This window comes from Castanea sativa, chromosome 4, assembly GCF_040712315.1.
Source record: "Castanea sativa cultivar Marrone di Chiusa Pesio chromosome 4, ASM4071231v1".
Lineage (NCBI taxonomy): Eukaryota > Viridiplantae > Streptophyta > Magnoliopsida > Fagales > Fagaceae > Castanea > Castanea sativa.
The window spans coordinates 47,970,381-47,993,797 of record NC_134016.1 but is presented as its reverse complement, the minus strand read 5'-3'; the positions used below and the strand labels follow the sequence as shown (position 1 = coordinate 47,993,797).

At 36.8% G+C, this 23,417-nt stretch overlaps 2 protein-coding genes across 3 annotated transcripts in view; one reads left to right on the top strand and one right to left on the bottom strand.

Annotated features, from left to right (window-relative positions):
* Nucleotides 1–5,573: 5,573 nt before the first annotated feature.
* LOC142631096 (uncharacterized) lies at nt 5,574–9,475 on the bottom strand. Of its 2 annotated transcripts, none has more exons than XR_012843508.1 (2): nt 6,374–9,475; nt 5,574–6,252 (listed from the first exon to the last, which is right to left on the bottom strand). XR_012843508.1 is itself a non-coding variant. In XM_075805176.1 (2 exons), exons 1-2 carry the CDS (start codon nt 6,432–6,434, stop codon nt 5,628–5,630), a joined length of 573 nt encoding a protein of 190 aa, XP_075661291.1. In that variant the 5' UTR covers nt 6,435–9,445; the 3' UTR covers nt 5,574–5,627. The 2 variants fall into 2 exon arrangements, 1 of the variants encoding a protein (XP_075661291.1); XM_075805176.1 differs by having other exon boundaries at nt 5,574–6,139; nt 6,374–9,445.
* Nucleotides 9,476–16,660: 7,185 nt separating this feature from the next.
* The window catches only part of LOC142633053 (argininosuccinate synthase, chloroplastic-like), a 60,853-nt gene continuing 54,096 nt past the window's right edge, over nt 16,661–23,417 (top strand). Inside the window, exons 1-4 of the mRNA XM_075807332.1 lie at nt 16,661–16,967; nt 19,211–19,271; nt 19,416–19,503; nt 19,777–19,918. Coding sequence (XP_075663447.1) covers nt 16,870–16,967; nt 19,211–19,271; nt 19,416–19,503; nt 19,777–19,918 — 389 coding nt within the window. The 5' untranslated portion in view covers nt 16,661–16,869. The remainder of the gene's footprint in view (nt 16,968–19,210; nt 19,272–19,415; nt 19,504–19,776; nt 19,919–23,417) is intronic.

Below are 23,417 nucleotides of genomic sequence, written 5' to 3'. Positions count from 1 at the left end.
GCATTAAGCAATTGGTTTATTCTTCATTGATATCTAATGTTGAATTACAATCATGTAATTATAGGAGACTAGCTCTAATGTCAATGGCCAACATGGCCTAAGATAATTAGCTAGTTAATTTAACATGTGCTTTATGAATTAAGTCACGTGTTAAATGAGCTACATGTGCTCAATTCCTAACTAACTCATCATTATCTCAACTAACTAACTAAAGGGCCAATATGTGTAACTAACTACTAATTGAAGGGATGGAACTACAAGAATTGTTAGGATATTAAGATATTACAACAAATATGAGATTCCTAACATTCCCCCCCCCCCCCCTTCAAAACACTTTTTCCACAAAGGTATTGTTGTGGTTGATATCTTCATCAAAGGAGATCTTCCAATGGACCAATACCTTAGAGACATTTTTGATCACCATACTCATGCACTTCTCTTTGACAAGTAGTCTCGTATACATGAAGGTTCTTTCTTTGTAGATTTTCAAACTTTGCTCAAATTCTTGAGCCTTTAATGATTCTTCAATCTTCAAGGTCTCATTGGTTCTTTGGACCTTGGAGTGTTCTTGGATCCTCAAGACCTCATTCAATTCTAAAACGATTAGAATTGTTAGCTCTTGCATATTTGATTCTTGGATCATTGACACTTGGATTACCGATTCTTGAATTGTGGACTCTTGAGTGGGAGCTTCCACTAGTGCATCAAGAATTGGTTCTTGGTCTTCCGGTATGAAATTCACAGGCTCTTTCATCTTAGATTCTTAAATAGTAGTCTCCATTGATGCATCAAGGATTGGTGCTCGAAAACTGATCTTGTTGGGTGCATATGAAATGCACCCTATTTGTGCATAAATCCAATGTCTCGGCATCTTGGAACCATTCCCACGATTCTCCTATGTAATAAGAGGCAATGGAAACCATGCGATGTGGTGGTGTGTTTTCTAGAGCAAAGAATTCATAGAGCTTGACAAGCCACCCAAAAAGGATCTCCACCTTTGAAATAAAATTCTATGAAAGCTTAATTTGTTGCAATGGATTTGGTCATCTCATGATCAACGACTCTGAAACCACTTGTTAGGACCCCGGTGGTTCTTAATGGGGATAGATAGGAATTATAGGGAAATTGACTTAATTCGATTGAGACAAAGATGCACTAAACAATTGGTTTATTCTTCATAGATATCTAATATTGAATTACAATTATGTATTTATAAAAGACTAGCTCTAATTCCATTGGCCCACATGGCTTAAAATAATTGGCTCATTAATTTAACTTGTGCTCTATGAATTAAGTCATGTGTTAAATGAGCTACATGTGCTCAATTACTAACTGACTCATCATTATCTTAACTATCTAACTAAAGGGCCAATATGTGTAACTAACTACTAATTGAAGGGATGGAACTGCAAGAATTGTTAGGATATTAAGATATTACAACAAGAATTGAGAGTATTTGAATTCAAATAGGAAAAAAAATTAATTTTTTAATATTTGAAATTTGAAAGGTTTTGAATTTTTTAACTAGAGGTGTTTTATTCAGATGAAAAGGGGGTGGGGGGGGGGGGAGAGGAGGGGGAATATGTTAGCTTGATTGGTGTCTATTGGTTCAATAAAAATGATCCATAGACCATGATTTTAAAAACTGGACAATCCGATCGGTTCAACCGGAAATCGAGCACCAGTCCAGTTTAGTAAAAACACCCAAAATTGGTGAAAACTAGCCAAAACTAGGTTGAATCGAGGGCAAAAATGGTTTTACCCTCAGTCTGGTTTTTAAAACCATACCATAGACACATACCTAAAAAAAGAATGCAATTCCAAAATGTTTAAAACAAAGCATATAAAAAAATACCTTAAATCTTACCTTTGAGAAAGACCCTCTTTCTTTTTAAGAGAATGAATCCTCAAACTTTTTAAAGAAAACATACCCAAAACTTGATTTTAAACCATTTTGAAAAAGGGTTTGCTTTTTAAAAGGGAAAGATTTTCATAAAAAAGAATCCAAACTTGATTAGGGAAAGAATTTTTAGAGACCCAAATTAAAACTGAAAATATTTCTGAAAAAGTGTTTTTTTTTTTAAAGAAAATGAATTTTATGGCTTTGATGAAAAACAATGGTTTTTGTTCATCTTTCTAAAGAATTCAAGTTTTATGTTTTGAAATGGTAAAGAAAAAGAGTTTTTGTAAAATTGTGATTTAAGCTCAAAAATCATTTGGGAAAGAAGTCAAAACAAAGGGGGAAACAAATTTGTTTGGAAAAAGGTGTTTTGAAACCTTAATTTAACATCTAAAAAAAAGTTTGATTCTAAGAAAATGGTTTTCAGGAGCTTTCTTAAAAAAAGGGTTTTGAAGCAAAGAATCCATAGTTTTTATCTTTTTAAGGTAGAACACTTGCATTTAAAAGGGGAAAAGTTTTAGATTAAAGTTTAAAACCACTATTTTTTTTTTAAGAAAGATTTGTTCTTTAAAAAGATAACAAAACATAAATCAAAACTATTTTTTTTTAAAATGATTTTTGAGAAAAGGATTTCCATGGTTTTTGTTCATTTTTTATGTAAAGAAGAAGAACCAAATAAGGTTTTGAAAATGGAGGGTTTGAAAAATGCCACTTTGGAAGGCCTTTTTTTAAGAAATCAAAGAGAAGCTATCTTTTGAAAAAAGATACATTTTAAGAATAATGGATGAACATTGGAGCCTTTTTTTAAAACAAAATCTTTTAAAATCACATTTTTTAGAGGTTTGCTTATCCAAGCTATTGCTATTTGGTAATCTAGGGTTTATGGTGCTAGCTAGAGAACTAGCAACCCCTTAAACTCTTTTACACATAAGAAAGGGAATATGGAAAATAAAGCAAGCTCAAAGGTAAAGTGCATAAATTAAAGGAGAACAATATTTAAAGACAAAAATTTAAAGGAATTTAAAAGCAAGACATAATGTAAAAGCTTGAATTTAAAAGAATTTAAGAGCAAGACATAAGTTAAAAGCTTGAATTCAAAAGAGTTTAAGAACAAGACATAAAGTAAAAGAGCAAGACATTAGGTAAAAGCTTGTATTTAAAGGAATTTAAGAGCAAGACATAACGTAAAAGAGTTGATATAAAATTCTTTTTTTAAGAAATTTCTCCTATATAAACCCTAAATCTTGTCACATTCAAGCTTATGGATTCTCATCCTTGTTGGGAATAGGGATTCATGGGGACCTCTACAATTTTCTTAGAAGCATACTCATACTGTGCTTAGGAACAAGCTTTAGAACCCATTTAAGAGAAACGCATCTATGGTAAATCACCGTCTTCCCACTAAGGTTGGCCATGCACGAGGATATTCCTCAACGAGCCTTCTAGTTAGGAAAATGAGGATTTATCAAAGATGTTGGGTTGTTTTCTCTTTTTAAACCCAAGGGATTTAAAGGGTGAAGACAACAAAGAAAAAGTGATAGAAAGCATTTTTTACAAGCATAGAGAGGGCTTTAAAGAGAAAAGAGCATAAACAATGAATGCACAAATAGAGAGATATAAAACAATATGTAATGAGCAAAAAAGAGTAGATGAACAACATAAAAAATAAAAAATAAAATCATTTCAATATATAAAACGATGTATTTTACACACACACACACAGAGAATGGTGTAGTTACGAACAAAGCTAACCCATATCTTTGTTACAAAACTCACCAAGCTTAACTAAGAATATAAAAATGGTGGAAAAGGGCTGGAGTTTCTTAGGTTTAGGAGGGGCTTCAAAAAGAAAGAAAAAAAAAACTAAATCTAAAGAAATTCAAGAGAGAGAGAGAAGATTTTTTGTGATTTTTATGCATGATTGTTGGTGATATTTCCAAGAGGAGGGGAGAGATATTTATAGGGGAAAATGAGGGGCAGATGGCTCACACCATGGTGTGCACCAGCTGTAATGCCAGCTGCCACTCCTCATTCTTCTAGAAGCTTCTCCATTCTTCCTTTCCGATTTTCTGATTTTTCCTTTTTATTTTACCCTATTTTTAGGTTGCTGTTTGGAGGTTTTCAAGAGTTCAGATTTCTTAAAACTTTGTGTCTCTAGAAAGGTCTGGATGTCTAGTTTCTATAGGTTCTGACATTGTATGATTTGAAGCTACGGTTGTTGAGATATCGAGTCTAGAAAGGAGGTGATGCAGTGTAGGAAATTTAATAACACTATTCTTGAAAAATTCATTTCTCCCAATCTAGAGAAGATATCATTGAGCCCTTTTATGAAAGGTAGCTAACTCATTATAATTCAATATGATCCAAGCAGTTCCACTAGCTATAGCTGGATTGGTACATTTTATTACGCGAAAACACCCCCAAAACAACCCCTTTACCTGAAAAATAATACATTTAATTAAGGTTTTTGTATTTTCTTGATATTTCATTTGTTTTAACTTCGATTTTGGTTCGTGAACTGTCATTTTGAAGGGAATTTTATGATATTTAATATGATTAAAAATTTACCTCAATTGAACGGTCATATAAAAAATCCAACGTTTTTTTTTCATGTAGTACCCTATTTTCTTATTTCTGGAAGCATGATTCTCACTTTTTAGGGCTTGAAATTGCATTTTGGCACGCTTACTGAGGTCAGAAAAAATACAGTATCAACAACCCGTACCCAATTCCTACCTGATTTTTTTACCACGGATACCCATACTTGACTCGAACCCGGTTTTTCGAGTTTATTTATTTACTTATTTTTTAAAATTTTTAAATAACAAAATTTTATGCATAATAATAATAATAATAATTGTGGGAAGTGGAACTGTCCTTCCACGAACCTAAAGCCCAAGGAGTTGCTGGACCGCGGCAAAGTAATTGGGACTGGCCTTTGTGCGATGGGCTTAAAGATGGTTCATCCTAGGTAGTGAGGACGAGGTTAAGTACCATGGGTACTCCATTCTAGCGGGAAAGATAGATTAGTTGCTTGCTTCAGACATGGAGCACGGATCATCAACACACGACTTCTGGAAGATGCTAGTGACCATGCGAAGCTCCTAGAAGGTGCAAGAAGGAGGAAGATCTTTGCTTCCGCATTAATGAAGGGGTTCTTACCTAACCACTACCACATTAATGGCACATAAGATAGCCTGAACAGTACACGTCACCCCTAGGCCATCCTGAGTTACAAGATAAGAAGGTGAGGAAACCAATAAAGTAAGAAAAATATCCCCGCTACTCTGGGTGTAAGTGAAATAGCTGTAAGGGTAAGAAAAAAGGGGGGAGATATAAAGGGTGAAGGGGGCCAAAAAGAGGGGGAGGTTGGAAAAACAGAGAAAAAAGGGGGAAACCTATCTTAGAAAGAGAGAAAGAGAAATCATGTGTATAACACCACGGGAACATAAGTTAGAACTTCCCGCAGCCAGTAAAGCTTAGATTGTAATAGTGTTTGCAGTGTTATAGTGGTCAATGAAATCTATTGCTTGAGTTTTCCATTGTAGAGTGTTTTTTCCCACTATTTTCTAGGATTTAGATTCAGAGGTGGGCGACTATAAAAGGTTTCCAAGGTGTGTTCCTTGGGGATTATTTTTTGTGTCCCTATAATAATAATATTATTATTATTATTTTTCCATACCATTCAAGGGAAAAAGCAATACAACAGTATATATTACAAATGATACTAACCAACAGAAGAAAACCAGCAATGATGTATTAGCACTCGGGTTACCAATCTAGCTACAGACTTCAAGCTATTTACAACTACAGAGGGTACCCAAAACACATCACAGAAGAAACCATTTTGATTCAAAAAGCATAGATCAGCTAGCCTAGTACTGTCTAACCAATCCAAAGCTGATTTCCTCTTATAAGTCTGCAGAAGACTCCTACTATTGCTGAGAACCAAAACAAGCTGAAAGCCTTGCTCCTTTGCAGTCAGAACAGCTTTAAGCATAGCCTCCAGTAGTGCCCTTATTGATGTTCTAGCATTGCTACTGATTACCCCAAAAAACACCTTCTCCCCTTGAACTGTTACAACTTCATAAGCAGCACCATATCTATGTGGAACCTTGCTTCTACTATCTACAAGCTTGAGAATCCGTTGCCACTCCCCTGCTGCACTTTGTCTCACTGACCTGAAGCCTATATCCTCCTTGCCTCCTGAGATGCCAAGGTTTGAGTTTGTCCCTGTACCTGCAAGATAGTTGTTGAGCAGTTAGTATCGCTTCCACTGGATTTGGAGTAGTTCCTTGGTGAATCACTTTGTTCTTATGAGTCCAGACCATCCAAAGAAAAGTAAGAACATCCTGCACATGGCACGTTGAATTCACATCATTCGTATTATGCCTTGAGATGAGTTGCTTAATCCATTGTTGAACTGAAATATTGGTGAAATCAAATGTGTGAATGGACAAAATAGAATCATACCAGCAAGCTCTTGCAAAGGGGCAATGGAGGAAAAGATGAGCATGACTTTCTTCCTCCTCATTACACATAGGACACCATTTAACACTTGAAATACCCCTGTTGTATAAATTGAGAAGAGTAGGAAGACAGTTATGCAAAATTTTCCAGATGAAGGTACTAATTTTCAAAGGAATCTTAATCTTCCAGAATGACATCCACCAGCCTTTGTGTGCTTGAAAAGGTCTAGGTTGACTTGCTACATCCTGGGTTATAATCTCGTAAGCTTTCTTCACTTGAAAATCCCCCTTACTTGAGAATTTCCGAATAAGTTGATCCTACACAGAATCAGTCTTGGATATAGGAATTTGAAGAATTTCAGCTGCTTGAGGAAACAGATACAAACTTCTCACCAAATCTACCTTCCACTGTCTATTACAATGATCAATTAGATCCCCCACAGTACTTGTGGGGAGATGGAACTCTGATCTTTGAAGATTTAAATTTGGGGTCTAACTCCTATGATTTAATGGAATTTGATACCCATTCCCCACTCTCCACCTGCCTTCCTTCAAAATATGATTCTCTTGTTTTAAGATGCTTCTCCAAACCCATGATTGATTAGGCTTTGGCCTATAGTCTTGAATAGTACAAGCTAGGAAATACCTAGCCTTAAAAGTTCTGGCTAAAAGGGTTTGTGGATTTTGGATGATTCTCTAGTACTGCTTATGCAGCATAGCCTGGTTCATATACCCAAATTTCTTAATACCCAACCCACCAAGTTTCTTGGGTTGACTAGCCCTATCCCAGTTGATCATGTGGAGCTTATTCGCACCATAATCATGGCCCCACCAGAAAGCACAAATGATTGAATCCATCTTGTTGCACACATACTCAAGAACTTTAAAACATGCAAAAGAGTGCAAGGGTAAGGATTGAAGAACAAAGTAATTAAGGTTGTTCTGCCAGCCTGTGATAGAAGTTTGGTCTTCCAACCTTGAAGCTTTGATTTTAATTTATCAATGAGGAATTGAAAATCAACAATCCTATTACCTCTCAATTTAAAATGAACACCAAGGTACTTATTGGGTTGTTGAATCAAAGTAACCTGAAGGGTTCTGGCAAGGTCCCTTTGTTCCTCTGTAGGCATGTTTGGCGAGCAAAACACATTAGATTTGGCTAGATTAATGGATTGACCCGAGATGGAGCAATACAAATTTAGAATGAGATGAAGATTATGGACAGTAGCACTGTCATTCCTAAAAAACAATAATGAATCATCAGCAAACAGTAAATGAGAAAAAGAGAGACCACTCCTACGAACTCTTACTCCTCTGATTTTCTTAAGATCCTCAGCTTGGGTTAGGGAAATCGAGAGGATGTTGGCACACAAAAGGACTTGGTCATGCTTCCATTTATCAGCAAGGTATACTCAACTGAAGACACACATTTCATAATCCAATTAATCCACTTGGAATCAAATTTCATGATGGTGAGGACAGCTTTAAAAAAGTTCCAATTGACTCTATCATAGGCTTTAGACATGTCTATTTTCAACACTCCAAATTTATCCCTTCTCCCTCTTTTTTTCCTAATCACATCAAGGATCTCATGTGCCAAAAGGATATTATCTGAGATATTTCTACCTTTGATGAAGGCATTTTGGTATGGTGTAATAATGCTATCCATGATGGGCTTCAATCTATTAACAAGAACTTTGGAGATCACTTTGTAAATCACATTACATAGGCTGATAGGCCTAAAATGAGTGACATCCTCCGGATGAGGAATCTTTGGAATAAGAGTGATAAAGGTTTGATTGAGGGCTTTAAGGAGAGAGCCTGAATGAAAGAATGTTTGGACAGCATTGCACACATCAACCTTAATAGTATCCCAAAAATGTTGATAAAAGAAGATAGGAATACCATCAGGTCCTGGGGCTTTGTAAGGCCCCATCTGAAAAACTGCCTCTTCAATTTCTCTATATACCCATGTTTAGGGATTGCAACTGTTGTACTGTGAGAGTAGGAATTGGAAGTCCTTGAAGTTCATGAATGATACTCTCCACAGATAAGTTGTCATTACCACTAAAATTCCTTTTGAAAGAGTCCACAAAAATATTTTCAATCTCCTCAGGTTTATCAGTTAAGACCCCTCTCTTATCCTTAATTTGAAGAATCCTATTTTTTGACCTCCTTTGCCAAACCACTGTTTGGAAGTATCCTGTGTTCCTATCGCCATTTAGAAACCAATTAGTTCTAGCTTTCTTAGCCCACATAAACTCCTCTTTATTCAAAAGTTCCTCAAGTTCCTCTCTACAAATTCTCTCTCTCCTAACATCCTCATTTGACACAATGGAATCCTGAAGTGCCTGTAATTGGTTTTGTTTCCTCTTAATTTCAATCTCCACCCTGCCAAACACATGTTTATTTCATTCCAAAGCCTTGTGTTTGACACTGATGAGTTTGTTCCTCAACTGAAAAGCTCTAGTCCCTATGGAGTGACTTTCCCAAGCTTTTTCCACCATCTCCCTACATCCTGCATGGGTTAGCCACACATATTCAAAACGAAAAGGCCTTCTTCTAAAAGGTGTCTGAACTTCCAAGTCTAGAATAATCGAACCATGATCAGACCTGACAATAGGGAGATTCCTAACATAGTATAAAGGATACTTGTTAGCCCATTCTACACTACCAAAGGCTTTATCCAGTCTCTCCATAACGAAATCTTCTTCCTCCCTCTTATTCATCCATGTGAATCTCTGCCCTGAAGCACTAAAATCACATAATTGCAGTTCCATGAGGACCTGTTGAAACTCATTTGCTCCAATAATATTCCCATTCCTAAAGGATAGTTTTTCTTCCCTTGACAGAATTTGGTTGAAATCCCCTATACAGAGCCAAGTAGGATGTGACTGATGTTTTAAATGTTTTAATTGTTACCATACCTCCCCTCTCTTAGCATGATCAGGATGTCCATAGACAAAAGTGATCGAAAGTGGGAAAAGTAAATTGATGTGTATTAAATTTGGTGAGTCATAAACTACCTGCAATCCTTGTCTTGGTAGCCAGGCAAGAATAAGGCCACCACTAAAACCCACCCTAGGAACCTCCCACCCCTCAGAGAATCCACATTTTTGCCACACTTCAGAACCTTTACCACTAGCTAACCGAGTTTCCATGAGAAATAAAATATCAAGCTTTAAATCTAGGGCTTTTTTCTTGCATTGTAGAACTGCAGAGGATTTGTCCAAACCTCCATAGTGCCAACTCATGATTCTTATTGTGATTGGGGAAGCTGACTAGGGTCAGCTTCCCAACAACCTTTTGGATTATACTGGGATTCCACGACATGTATGTATTGAAAGAAAGAAGAACAACACGGCTGATTAATGAAATGAGGATGAACGTTACCTTCCTTGGGGAAAAATCCACACATCAACTTCCAACGGATGTTCCCTCCAAGCCTTCCAATTTCAGTTCCAATCCTCTTTCTTGAAGGACCACACTTTTTTCCCGGCTCCTGATCACATCCCAAGTGATCTGGGTAAAGAGGCACTCGATTCCGTATCAGCAACACCTGAGGTCCACATGTCCAACCTCGTATCAAGACTGACAGATTGGGTTGGATTGGTTTCCACTTGTGGTCCTGCCATGGATTGGTTTGAGGTTTGGGTATAGGCCACGACATTGGGCTGACTAATACCAGGCCCATTACTTGAATACTTCAGTCCGTTGCCTATCTCTACCTTCCCTATTGACCAAAGAATCAATTGATCCCTCAGTTGACTCAGGAATTTGACCTCGTGCCCATACATTCCCACGTAACTACCCAAGACGATCCTCATTTAATCTATCAAGATTGAACATAACCACAGTCTCAGAATCATTCTCCGTTGTTGATGAAGAGTCTGTCACCTCCCTGATTTCTCCATTAGTCATAAATGGTCCAGTTCCATTAACCCACATCCAGTGCACTGCATTATTCTCCTGAACCCCCTGTTCTGGCGGCAACGTATTGGCTACATTTTGAGAAGGGAATTGGTTCAGAGGAGTTATTGCATGTATGTTTTGGTTTCAAATTGGGGGGTGTGTGACATCAGGGGACGATCGTGAAGAATTGACAGGTGTGGGTGGTACAGAACCTCTGTTCAGAGACAAATAGAATTGCAGAATTTAGGGTTGCATGTGTGGGGTGAGGTGTTGGAGATACCGGGGTATTCTGATTAGGGGTGGAAGCAGGGAAATTTGGTGTTTCAGGATTAAAAGAAGTAGAGAGTGGGTGACCATCTGTGGGAAACTCAGATTCCATATAGCCAAACCAAGCTCTTGTAGTCCTATTCCACCGCTTGTTACAATATGCCCTTAGCTCATTGTGAAAATGCAGTTCTAAAGCATCATAGGCAAAAGGTACATGGAATAGTCATTGAATCCTATGCCTTAGACGGATGAGCATTCGTTCCAACTCATCCATACTCTCACTGCACTGACTCCGTGCATGTCCAATGAGACCATATTTCGTACACAACTTGTGCACCCGCTCATACCTACACTAAATCCAAGTTTGAGTACCATCATCCAAACGCAGCATGAACCCCGAAACTAATGGCATCCACAGATTTAACTGCACCTTTATCCTCATAAACCTGATATTTTTAGGCAACCTATCCTCCCAGTCAATTTTCTCTAAATACCCAATCATATGACCCATTCTTTAGGTAACCCATGTAATTGGACCCAAATTGACACAGAATTCAAATGCAACTTACTTAGTACCAGATTGGGTCGCCATTTTTGAAGTACCAGAAATGCTCCATCAATGGACGAGGGACCCTCGGAGCACATATGCTCCAAATCTTCCAAGCTTTCAAAATGTATCATGTAAAAGAAGGAATCCCTCCCCATGACAGTAACCTCACCTCAGAGACGCCATGCAAAGCGAATCAAATGTTGAAGGTATGCCACTGATGACTTCCTATAGTCCAAGACAAAACCCATAGCGCACTGACCCCAGAAAAAGGCGTTGCATGTGTACTGAGTCAGGGTCTGCTTCAATCAATGGACCATGTCTCGCGAATGGCACTTCTAGATCATTGATGCTTAGTGAAGACTGATCTGATTCATCAGTAAAGGGGTCCTCACCATCATCGGACCCACTACTCTCAGTCCAAGCAAAGTCCCTAAGGATAGAAGAGTCTCCCATTGAACAACTGATAGAGAAGAGGAAACACAAAGAAAAAACAGAGACAGAGGAGCACAGATAAGAAAAAGGAGAAAAAAAGGATAAAAGAAAGGAAGGTCAGCAGAGTTAAAAGGAAAGAAAAAGACACAAAGGGTGCGTTTGTTTTAGGAGTAAACAACTTTCGGAAATTATTTTACACCATCACGTGTGTTTGGATGCACATGTAAAATATGGCCAACTTGAAATTGATTTCTTTTGACCGTAAAATACAGCCATTTCCAACGGAAAATCATTTATAGTTTTATTTTACCTTCAAACAATTTTCGAAAACCACACCTGAAGAGAGAGAGAGCTCGAGCACACTCCTCACACAGTCCAAAACCCATCTCCAAGCTCACCTCAACCGGCCAGCCCAACCAAGCTCCGGCCAGCCCAAATCGTGCCGCCCCAAGGTCCTAAACTCATCTCCAAACCATTACCTTCAAACCATTTCCAGAAAAAAAAAAAAAAAAAAGAATCGAACCAAGATCGACTGCAACACCTCGCAATCTCGCCGTTCCGAGCCGTGCCTCTCACCGTCGATCAAGCAAAGATCAACTCCAACGCCGCGCGATCTCGAACCCAGTCGCCCCCGATCGTGCGATCTTGCCTCCGCCGCGCGTCTCGCCTTCGCCGTTGATCACACGATCGAAGCCTTCGCCGCACGTTCAAAGCCTCTCTCTCTTCCTTCTTCTCTCCCAGATTTGATGATATTTTTTTTTGAGTTTTGTTTCTTTTGTATTTCTCTGCTGAGAAATGATGTTATATATTTGTTTGGAAGCTGAGAAAATGTGAGTAATAAGTAGAAAACGTGTTTTTTATAATATTTTCAATAACACAACCAAACACCTGAAAATATTTTTCAAAATATTTTTTAAAATGCTACCAAACACCTAACAATATTTTTCTTTCTCGAAAATATTTTTACCTGAGATTATTTTACGCTCAAAAAATATTTTACACTGACCAAAAGTGCAAACTTGTCGTGATATGAGAGAGGGTATATTAAGCTTTGGGAAAGGGTCATAAATTAAAAGAATCAAGAGGAAAAAAAAGGTTGGAGGATGGAATGACAAACGATAAGACAGCTAAAGAAAAAAAGAAAAGGGAGGCGAAAAACACACAAGTAGAAGCAAAAGAGTACGGGTGTCTTTGGGGTAAAGTGCTGTATGGATACAGTAAGACCAAATGGAAAGAACTCTCCTTTTAGAGAGAGAAGCTCTCGTTTTAGAGAAAGAATCAGTTCAGGACCGGTTTATTATTATGAGTTCGGTTAATGTATGTCTTTAAGGTACACATTAAGTTATTTATTTTTTGAAATACTTTCTCAGGAATTAAAAAAATTGTCAATACTTTTTTAATTCTCGAGAAAATATTTTTAAAAATAATTAATTATTGTGTGTCTTAGAGCATATATTAGCAAAATCCTATTATTATTATTATTATTATTATTATTATTATTATTATTATTATTACCCAAAACACAATGAATCCAAATTCTTCAAAGCCCTTGGCTTCAAAAGATGAAATCTTTTTTGGGGTTCTAATGAAGATTCATGTTCCAAACCCCATTAAAACAAAATAAAAACAAATACTTGTGCAAATCAAGGTCTCAGAGTCTGAAATAACGGGAATTATTAAAAATTGGTAAGAAAGATAATGCTAATTAAAAAAATAAAGTGCACAGGAGCAAATAGTAGAAACAAAAGCAGCCCCCAAAAACAAACTCAGGAGCATGTAAGAAGCTATTTCACAATAATAATAATAAAAAATGATACGTTCACAACATTTTTACAACAAATCTTAAGTAGTAGGTTGTTACTGATTGTTATTATTGGGGCAAAAAATTAATCTTAGTGTTTGGGTTCAAATTTGAACCAATAACAACTAACCACTTATGATTTGTTGTGAAAATATTGTGGACGTAGCATCTCTCTGAAAAAATGTGTTACGTTTATAATATTTTTACACCACTTTTACAACAAACTAGTCACTAATTCAAGCTTATAATATTTTCACAACACTTTTACAACAAACTAATCATTTACAACAAACTAATCATTATCCTGCGCAAATCACGAAAAAACTACTTAAAAATATTTTTTAAAATAGTACTAATATTTTCCAAAGAATTATGACTGTTAACATTAATTTTTAGAGGTTAAGTGGTGAAATTTGTTGTATTTTTAGCATCATTTATATATATATTTTACATTTTTTAAAAGAATTTCAATTTATGACATCTACTTATGATGATAACTCTTTATCATCATATCAAGATATCAATCGATTTTTAGTATAGGTAGAGTTTAAACTCTAAATATCTTATTCAACCATAAAAAACTTTACCAGTTAAATTAACAGAAACTCACTTATATATATTTTTTTACTTGAATTATCCAACAACACTTTTTTTACATTATTTTATTCTTGTCTACTTATTCTCTCTACCTTTTAGGTTTTTTATTTTTATTTATTTACTCTTTTTTTTAATCTCCTCCACATGTTTCCAGTCAAAGGAAGCCAATAACGTTTCTGTTTTGCCCGTGGGAAACAAAAATAAAACAATGGATGTACTCATATATTATCACCAAATTCTATGTATTTAGATAATAATAAAAACGAGCAATTTTCTTTAAAAAAACCTCCCCTCTTTTGGAGTGGGTTAAAAATATCTAGTATTCTAAAAATAAAGATAATAATAAAAACAATAATATAATAGTACAATAATAATAACAAAAACAAAAGCACTTGTTTCCATGGTAAAAAAAAAAAAAAAAAAAAAGTTAATTTCAACAAATTTTTTTTTTAAGTTTCCAATTTGAATATTTGGAAAAAGTTGAATACTTAGAGAGGGTTTGGATCCACGTTCACGTCTGCGTTTCTCTTCATTGCGCGTTTTCAGCTTTTTTTTTTTTTTTTTTTTTTTTTTTCAGCCGCTGTTGTTGACCAATTCTCCTCATGAACAGTGCATCCGTGCACTGTTTATGGACCCACAAATTTCACTTTTCAGCAACTTTTTCATTAAAAATGGGTCCCACAGCACTATTTACACATTTAAAAATTATTTTGCTACAGTGTTTTCAGTTTTCAGTTTTCAATTTTCAGCAATAAGTTCTATCCAAACGGACCCTATGTAGGAATAGTCTAATACTGAAGAAAAAAAAAAAACACTAACCGTTTCTTTAAAGAAAAAAAAAACTAATTATTAATTTTAAAACTCAAAACGTGGCACTGCCAGGTCCACAAATTTTAACCCTGATATTCTCATTCCCCAATCCCAATTCCACTTACCCCACCTTTTTTTTATTGTAAACTTTGACCGGCTTTCATTAATGTGGACCGAATTCCATTGAAATTACATCATTCAAGATTAGGAGATTAGATTTTGGAGTGCTAAATTGAGTATAATGAACTCGATTTCAAGCTTCAACAACCTCAAAATCGAGCCTATTAAGCTCGAGTTCAGTGTTGCAAAAAGAAAATTTTGACCAAGTGAAGAAGAAGAGGAAGAATCTGACAGAGAAGATGGAGGATCTGACCGAAGAAGAGAAACCCCACGATCAAAAAAATTTAAAAAAGAAATACCTAGAAGAATCAGACTAAGTGCAGAAGAAGAAGAACGAAGAAGAAGAATCTGACCGTAGCTTGATTTCTGAGTTTCGAGCCACCATCGAGAGTCAAACCCAAACTCAAACAAAATCCAAGACCTATACTAAAACTCAAAATACCCAAACAAAATACAAAACCCAAACCATTAGCTGCTGCTACCACCATCAACATCCACCACTGCCAAATCCATACCCACAAACCCAAATAAAAAAAACAAAACAAAACAAAACCAAATCAGGTCCATTTTTTGCCACAACCACCAAACCAAAGACTCGTGGCGGCCCACGGCAAGCAAAACACGGTCACCCACGAGCACCAACGGCCCCACACTAGCCCACGACGATTTGAAGCCACCTGTGCCGATCTGAACCCACCCATGACGATCTGACGCACGGCGAGCCATGACCATGACCACTGAACCAGCAATCACCGATTCAGAGAGAGGGAGACCGAGATGAGGAAAAAAGAATAGAGAAATAGAGAGAGAAGAGTGGGAAATGGAGCAAAGAGAAATAGAGAGAGAAAAGACAGATATGGAGAAGTGAAACGGAGAGGATTAGGAGGAGAGAAAGAAAGGGAAAAAAGAGATGAGAGAAGGGGAAAGTTAGAGAAGAGGAGAGAGAAAAAAAGCATTAATATGCAACCTCGCTATAGCGCGTTGGGAAAAAATTTTGGATTTAGCAACTGGAATGGAACGCGATTTTAAGGAATTAGATTGTAAAATAGTAACGGAGGAGAGTTTATGGTACTAAAAATAGTAATTTAACATAATATTTAAGGTCTGTTTGGATACAATTGAAAATTAAAAATACTGTAGTAAAATAATTTTTAAATGTGTGAATAGTACTACAAGTCTCATTTAAAAAAAAAACTGAAAAGTGTATGTACTGTTCATAAACAATGCATGAACAGTACTGTGATGAATAGTGCTGTTTGTCCTCTAGTTAAAACCTGTGCATAGAAGGAAAAAAAAGAAGGCTGAAAACGCTGAACGCTAGATGCGTTTAGCTATCCAAACCAAGCCTAAAATGCTAGAAATGTTGAACGCTAGACGCATTCAGCGTTTCCAGCCATTTTTTTTCCTGTGCACAGGTTTCAACCAAGGGACAAGCAGTACTATTCATCACTATGCAGTTACTGTTTATACACTGTTCATGAACAGTACATACACTTTTCAGTTTTTTTTTAAATGGGACTCACAATACTATTCACATATTTAAAAATTATTTTGTTATAATATTTTCAGTTTTTAACTGTATCTACCCTGGCCCTAAAGTTACTTGCTACTCATTTAAACCACTGTAGCTGGCAGCTGGTTTGTCCCCTCGCTTTTTTTATTTTCTAAAATCTATTTATTTAAAATATAGATCGGGTTTGGGTAATACCCATACCCAAACCGGAAAATTCGTATTTTACCCAAACCCGACCCAAATTGTCACCTTTTGAATTGAATCGGCCATCCACCGACTCAACAAGCTTTGGGAAACGTAACTGCTTATTCAGCCGAAAAGAGAGAAAAACATTTCTGCGTGCACAAACAATATCAGCCGGCCCGGGAGTGGTTGGACTTGGACCAAATCTGTCTCAATAAAAAGAAATGCCATACTGCGACTCCCAACAAAAATAAAAGGCACTCTTTTCATTTTTCACAAATAACACTAAATTTTACTCAAAATCTTCGGCGACGGATGGGTTGCATTTGCGGCAAGCCTTCGGAGACCGGCTCTCCCATTGGTCATACGCCGAGAAAGGAATCTAGCTTCAGTCCTCCAAAACACTACTGCAGGTAAAAGCAATAACTCTTAAACCCTGAATCAAAGTTTTTATTTTTTATTTTTTTTGATAGATAATCAAAGATTTATTTCATAAAAAGTACATCATGTTCACAATTAGACCTTAAAAACAAAATACAAGTACCTCAGGAAGAGATACGAATAGAAAGAAGAAATTCGGAAATGGAAATACATGTTGTAAAACCCCAAATTTTAGCCCACGTAAATAAGGCCCCAACTAGTATAGGATTTTAAAAGATTGGATCTCACAGTATCTTCAAAGTTTATTATTTTATTTTGGGTGAAATTAACTTCAATACAATTAGATGAAAATGAAGTAACAAAGAGGAGTAGTTAATGATTTTATAAATAGGATCGGATCGGACCGGTTGGTTGAACCGGTTTTCCTGATCTTGAAGAGCATCACTTTAGATTGTAGAACCTCTTCCTTCATATCAGCTTCACGCCGTGCTTGAAGATCTGAGCAGATCGGCGAGCCCACTTCGTCCTGGGTGGAATGAAACCCACTGACACAACACAGGCATCTTGAATTTTCAATGTTTTCCTTAGCTTGGGGCACATGTTTTTTCATGGGTGTTGAGTTGTGGAAGACAAGGGCAAATAGTTAATTGATGGTCTGGTGAGCTTCGGGGAAAGAATATAAAATATAATAATGAAACTAATAAATATGTATGTGTCTTTTTAGCTTTTACATATATAAATGGCTAGAGCTTTCATGTACAGGAAACCTCACTTTTTTCACACCTTTTCTACAAGTATACTTTTCAGTGAAAGAAAGAAAAATGATAAAAGTGAAGTGTGTGTTTTATATTTGGTCTGTTTGTATATATCATTAAACATTTATTTTATTTATTTTTATAATTTTAAAATTATTAATGACATTATTGGTTTGACCATCCCTTTTAGAAAAAATAATCTAGAACTAGTCGTTTTCGATTCTTCGTCTGATCTGATTTTTAAAACCATCTAAAGTAACCCTCATATTTGTTGGTCTTTAGTCTCTCCAATATAAATTCTTCTTTTTCCATAAGTAATCAAATTGATTCTTGAAATAGAGAAAGAAAGAGAAGAGAGAGAATGTTAGGAAGGTTCCTAATGGGGATGGGTATGAGTTGTAGGGGGGATTAATGGGAATTGTAGAGAAATTGACTTAATTCGAGATAGTCACCCTTCATAGAGAGAGAGAGAGAGAGAGAGAGAGAGAGAGATGCACTAATGCACTAAGAAATTGGTTTATTCTTCCATTGATATCTAATGTTGAATCACAATCATGTATTTATAGGAGACTAGCTCTAATGTTATTGGCCCATATGGCTTAAGATAATTGGTTAGTTAATTCAACACGTGCTCTATGAATTAAGCCATGTGTTAAATAAGCTACATGTGCTCAAAACCTAACTAACTCATCCTAATCTCAACCAACTACCTAACTACCTAACTAAATGGATTACAACAATTCTTTCATATTCCTAACATTTCTCTCCGCTTGAAAACACCTTCACCTGTCTCAAGATCGATAGCTCTAATACCAAATGTTAGGAACCTAGTTGTTCCTAATGGGATTGGATAGGAATTGTAGGGGAGTGTATGGGAATGGTGGGAAAATTGACTTAATTTGAGGTAGTCACCCTCCATAGAGAGAGAGAGAGAGAGAGAGAGAGAGAGAAAGAGAGAGAGAGATGCACTTATACACTAAGAAATTGGTTTATTTTTCAATATCCAAAATGCTATAGATTACAAGTACTTATACAAGTTGCTTAGCCAAATAACCAACTAACAACTTGTAACTAACTTGGCTCAACTTGTTGCAATCCTACAACTAACTAACTAACTAAATGCAACATTACAACAATGATTATCTATATGCCTTTAGGGTTTCTAACAGAGGATGAGAAACATTAGATCACGAGAGAGAAAAAGGAAGGATAATGCTAGGGACGCACCTATTTCCACATCCATATTCACACCTTGCTTGTGTGTCAAGTCTTGATTGGATTTCACCGTCTTCAAGTACATGTGGTGGACCATTGTGAAAGTGCTATATTCAATCAAGATTTAATACATAAGCAGTGTGTTAATATGGGTGTGAAAATTGGTGTCACTATCATTCCTTGTTATTGGTTGACTGTTGGGCCCTCAAAATCAAAATCTCTCTATTTCTTTTAAGAATTGCCAAGGCGCCAACTAACTGCAGAAATCTCCAATTTGTTAGTAACATCATGAGTTGCATTTGCAGCAAGCCTTCCACAACTGAATCTCCCCAGAAATCCTCCACCGGCCACTGTGGACCACTCCAGGTATAAAGCAATAAATCTTGTGCAGAGCAAGCTTGAAATAAGGAGATATAGCACTACAAGTTTTGTCACTAGACTTATAATCTGCATCTTTATATATAAATGTTTTTTGTATAAGTTTGCGATTAACTCGAGTTTTTTTGACAGTTGGCAGCTAGAATAAGCAAGCGCTTAGGCCATACTATTGCAACTATTAGTAATGGTGGCAGTGTACCTAAGTTTTGTATCAATCAAGGTGAGGTTGTTTTGGAATACTTGTTTCTTCAATATTCTTGTTTGGTATATAGCCCAAGAGATTTTCTGGTTAGAGAAGTCAATATCAGTTAATATTTGCTATTGTTGGTCATTCTTTTTCATGTTAGTGTTATTGTATTGATGGCGCGCCGGCTATCATGACTTAATATTTGACAAGAGAGGTGTATTGCAAGATTTTCTCATGCACTGTTTAAGATTTTACTTTGACTAGCCTCTCTGTTTGTAACCCTAATGATTTGCCCTTGAGATGCAGTTATACCAGCAGTTTTGCTGAGTGATAGAGAGATGGCAATTGCTGAAGCTCCAAAGGGTAGAGGGTTATGTGGTAAATTGAATAAGGCCGTTCTAATGGATGGTGGCGGCTTAGGCACATCAGTCATAGTCCCATGGCTAAGGTATGTATCCTGTAATTTGTTTTGTAGTCCCCTGTTTTGTAGCTTGGAACATTCCCCTTAATCGCGTTTCCACTGTACAAGTAATCATGGTTCTTCAGTTTTAGATTGGTATATTTGGAATACAATTGATTTAGAATATGAAATGAGACTCGTGCTCTCTTTGACAGAAATCCATGACTAGTAGTTTTAAATTTATTGAACACAATCTAATAACTAAAAAGGTTGATTAATTTCTTAACTTTTAAAATACTTTTTACTAACAATTTTATTCTCCCTAAAAATGGACATGTGAATGCAAGATATTTTCTCAAATTGCTCTAATCAAAACCACATCATTGTGGCATGTACCTCTTAACTTCCTTCAATCAAAAGGACATCATTTTGGTTGTAGTCTAAGTCTATATAAATTTCAAAATGTGCCAATTAATGTGCAGTGCCAAAAGCGTAAAAAATAAATAAAAAACATAATGAGTGCCTAAGTGGTGTATTTCAATTTTAGAATAAACAGCATTACCGATCCATTGAAGTATCAAACCAAAAACCTGTTTATTAATCTTAAAGGTAGAAAATTTCATCTTTCTATTCATCCTTCTCTTTCTCTCCTATAACATTTTGGTTTCTTAAATTTGTCATCTCTCCATTAAATTCTCAATGTGGCACTACTAAAAATAATTATTTAGCCACATGATCACTCTACTCATCTTCTCCCCCTCAATTTTTCTTTGATCCCTTAAGCATCCCAGAATTCACATAAAGGCAATGAAATCATCCCACCCCCCTCCCCAAATCTTATCAACATGCTTTTTTATTTTTTTTTTCAGTGACAATAATGATATCTGTTTTTTTTTTTTTTGGCATTCAACTTATGATCAAGTCTACTTTTTTCCTAGGTTTTAAAGTCTAAGCTCTTCTTACTTTTCCTTGGTGCCTAGTATGTTAAGGTTTTATGTACGTTAGCTTCTCTGAGCTTGATAGGTAATAAAAAAAAGGCATAATTGTTCCCATTAAAGTGAGGGGGGACTTTGAGTGATTGTGCTTTATCTATGACAATAGGTGTCAAGGATCACATTCAGTAAGTTATTTCTAAATAATTGATCAAGTTATGGTTTATTACTACGGATTTACAAACTATTATCTTCAACCACAGTTATAATTACCAAATCAAACCATAATGATGGAAAGCAGTAAAAGACACAAATTTGTTAACAAAGTGAAAAGCCAATGAAGAACCTCTTTAAAGAAAAACCACTTCAAGGGGGATTAGTGAGAGGGAGACCAAACTTGTGAAGATTTTGATTTATCGTAGTTTTTTCCATGGGTGGAATTCGTAGTATTTTCATTGAATTTAAGCCTTTTCAATTGGTGGTTGAGAAAGCAGGAAATTTTTCTCCTTACATATTTTCGAATGAGGCAAACACTTCATGAAGTCAGTTTTCATGGGCAAGAATGCAGCGTTATGGTTGATGAATAATATAGAACACACGGTGGTTGGAATCAATCCCAAACAGTTTTTTACGCTTAGGGAAGGAGATATCGCATACACTTTGCAGCGGGGATCAAACTCCTTTGGTCAGTTCCTTTTAGTGTCTAAACTCAAAGTTGGTGGGCAGAGAAGATTTGTCATTATTCCTTGAGGCAAAGCACAAAATGGTTGGAAGGTCTTTGGGCTTGAATTGAGGAAGATGTTGGAACTTGACCAATATGCTTTAGGTGGTTCAAGCGAGGCCAAATTTGTGTCTCAGCCACAGAGGAGAATGTCGGGGTTTCATCCCTCTCGGTCTTTTGTTGAGACATTAAAGGGTCAGGTGCAGCCAAGGGATGTGACTCAGTCACAACATATTACAACCAAGGACAAGGATAAAAATATGATTCAGGGGGAGTTTGTGGAGTATGTGCAGCTGCTGTCCATGAGGTTGGTGTTGTCTTGTTTTCAGGCTTTTACGGGTTTGAAGGTCAATGTAGGGAAAAGTGAGATTGTCCCTGTTGGGGAGGTGAATAATCTAGTTACTCTGGCTAATATTCTCCATTGTAGAGTGGACAGTTTGTCTATGAAATATTTGGGAATGCCGTTGGGAACTTTGTTTAAGACAGTCTCGATTTGGAATCCTATTTTGGAGAAAATGGAGAAGAAGCTCTCTAGGTGGAAGCGTCTCTATCTATCTAAGGGTGGTAGGCTCATGCTCCTTAAGAGTACTCTCTCAAGTCTCCCAACGTATTTTTTATCCCTTTTCACTATTCCTAAAGCTATGGCGGCTAGATTGGAAAGCATTCAGAAGAACTTCCTTTGGGGGTCTTCTGAGGGTAGTTTCAAATATCCTTTGGTGGCTTGGGATAAGGTGTGTTTACCCGTTAAGATGGGTGGTTTGGGGATTAGAAGTGTGGTGTCTTTTAATCAAGCTCTTTTAGGGAAATGACTGTGGAGATATGGTCATGAAGCTACCCACCTTTGGCGGCGAGTTATCTCCACTAAATATGGTGAAGGTCAAGGGGGGTGGAGGACTAAGGTTTGTAGGAGGTCTCATGGGTGTGGCCTTTGGAGAAGCATTAATGAATGGTGGGCGAGCTTTTCTAAGCATCTGTCCTTTACAGTGGGTGAAGGCACTCGGATCAGCTTCTGGCATGATAGGTGGATTGGTGAAAACGCACTAAAAGATCTCTATCCTAAGCTATATGCGTGTTCAGCAGTTAAAGATGCTTGTATCTCTGAGGTTTTGTGGATTCCAGAAGGGGGTACTGTTAGAGTGTGGAATTTAAGGTTTTATAGAGCTTTTGAAGATTGGGAGTTGGTTGCATCATATTCTCTTCTTCAGCTTATCCAAACTCGTATTTCTCAGGGTAATAGGAGTGATACTCTTTTCTGGCGGCTTAAAGGAGATGGTGTGTTTGACACTCGGTCTTACTACCTTGCAATTCGGGGTGTTTCAAATTCTTCGTTTCCTTGGAAGGGTGTTTGAAAACCTAAGATTCCTAAGCGTGTGGCTTTCTTTCTATGGACCGCTGCTCATGGTCGGATCCTCACTTTGGATAATCTTATGCTTAAGGGTCGCCCTTTGGCGAATAGATGTTGTATGTGTTGCTGTGATGGGGAGTCGGTTAAGCACCTTCTTCTTCATTGTCCTGTCACCCTTTCCCTATGGACTTTCATTCTTCAAGCCTTTGGTATTCTTTGGGTTATGTCAGGATTGGTGGCAGGTTTGTTATCTTGCTGGCATTAGTGGCTTGAGAAGCATAACTCGGACATTTGGAACTTGGTTTCGGGGTGCTTAATGTGGGTTGTTTGGTTGGAGCGTAATCGTCGATCCTTTGAGGACAAAGAGAAGACGTTGGATGAGTTAAAGCTTTTATGCCAGCGTAGCTTATTGGAGTGGTCTCAGTGTTGGGGTTTTACTGATTGTTCTTCTCTCTCTGAGTGTTTGTCCTCTCTTAGCTTAGTTTCCTAACTTCCCTCTGGTTGTTGTGCTGTTTGTTCCTTTTTTTGTTTTTTCTAGTTGTTCATCAT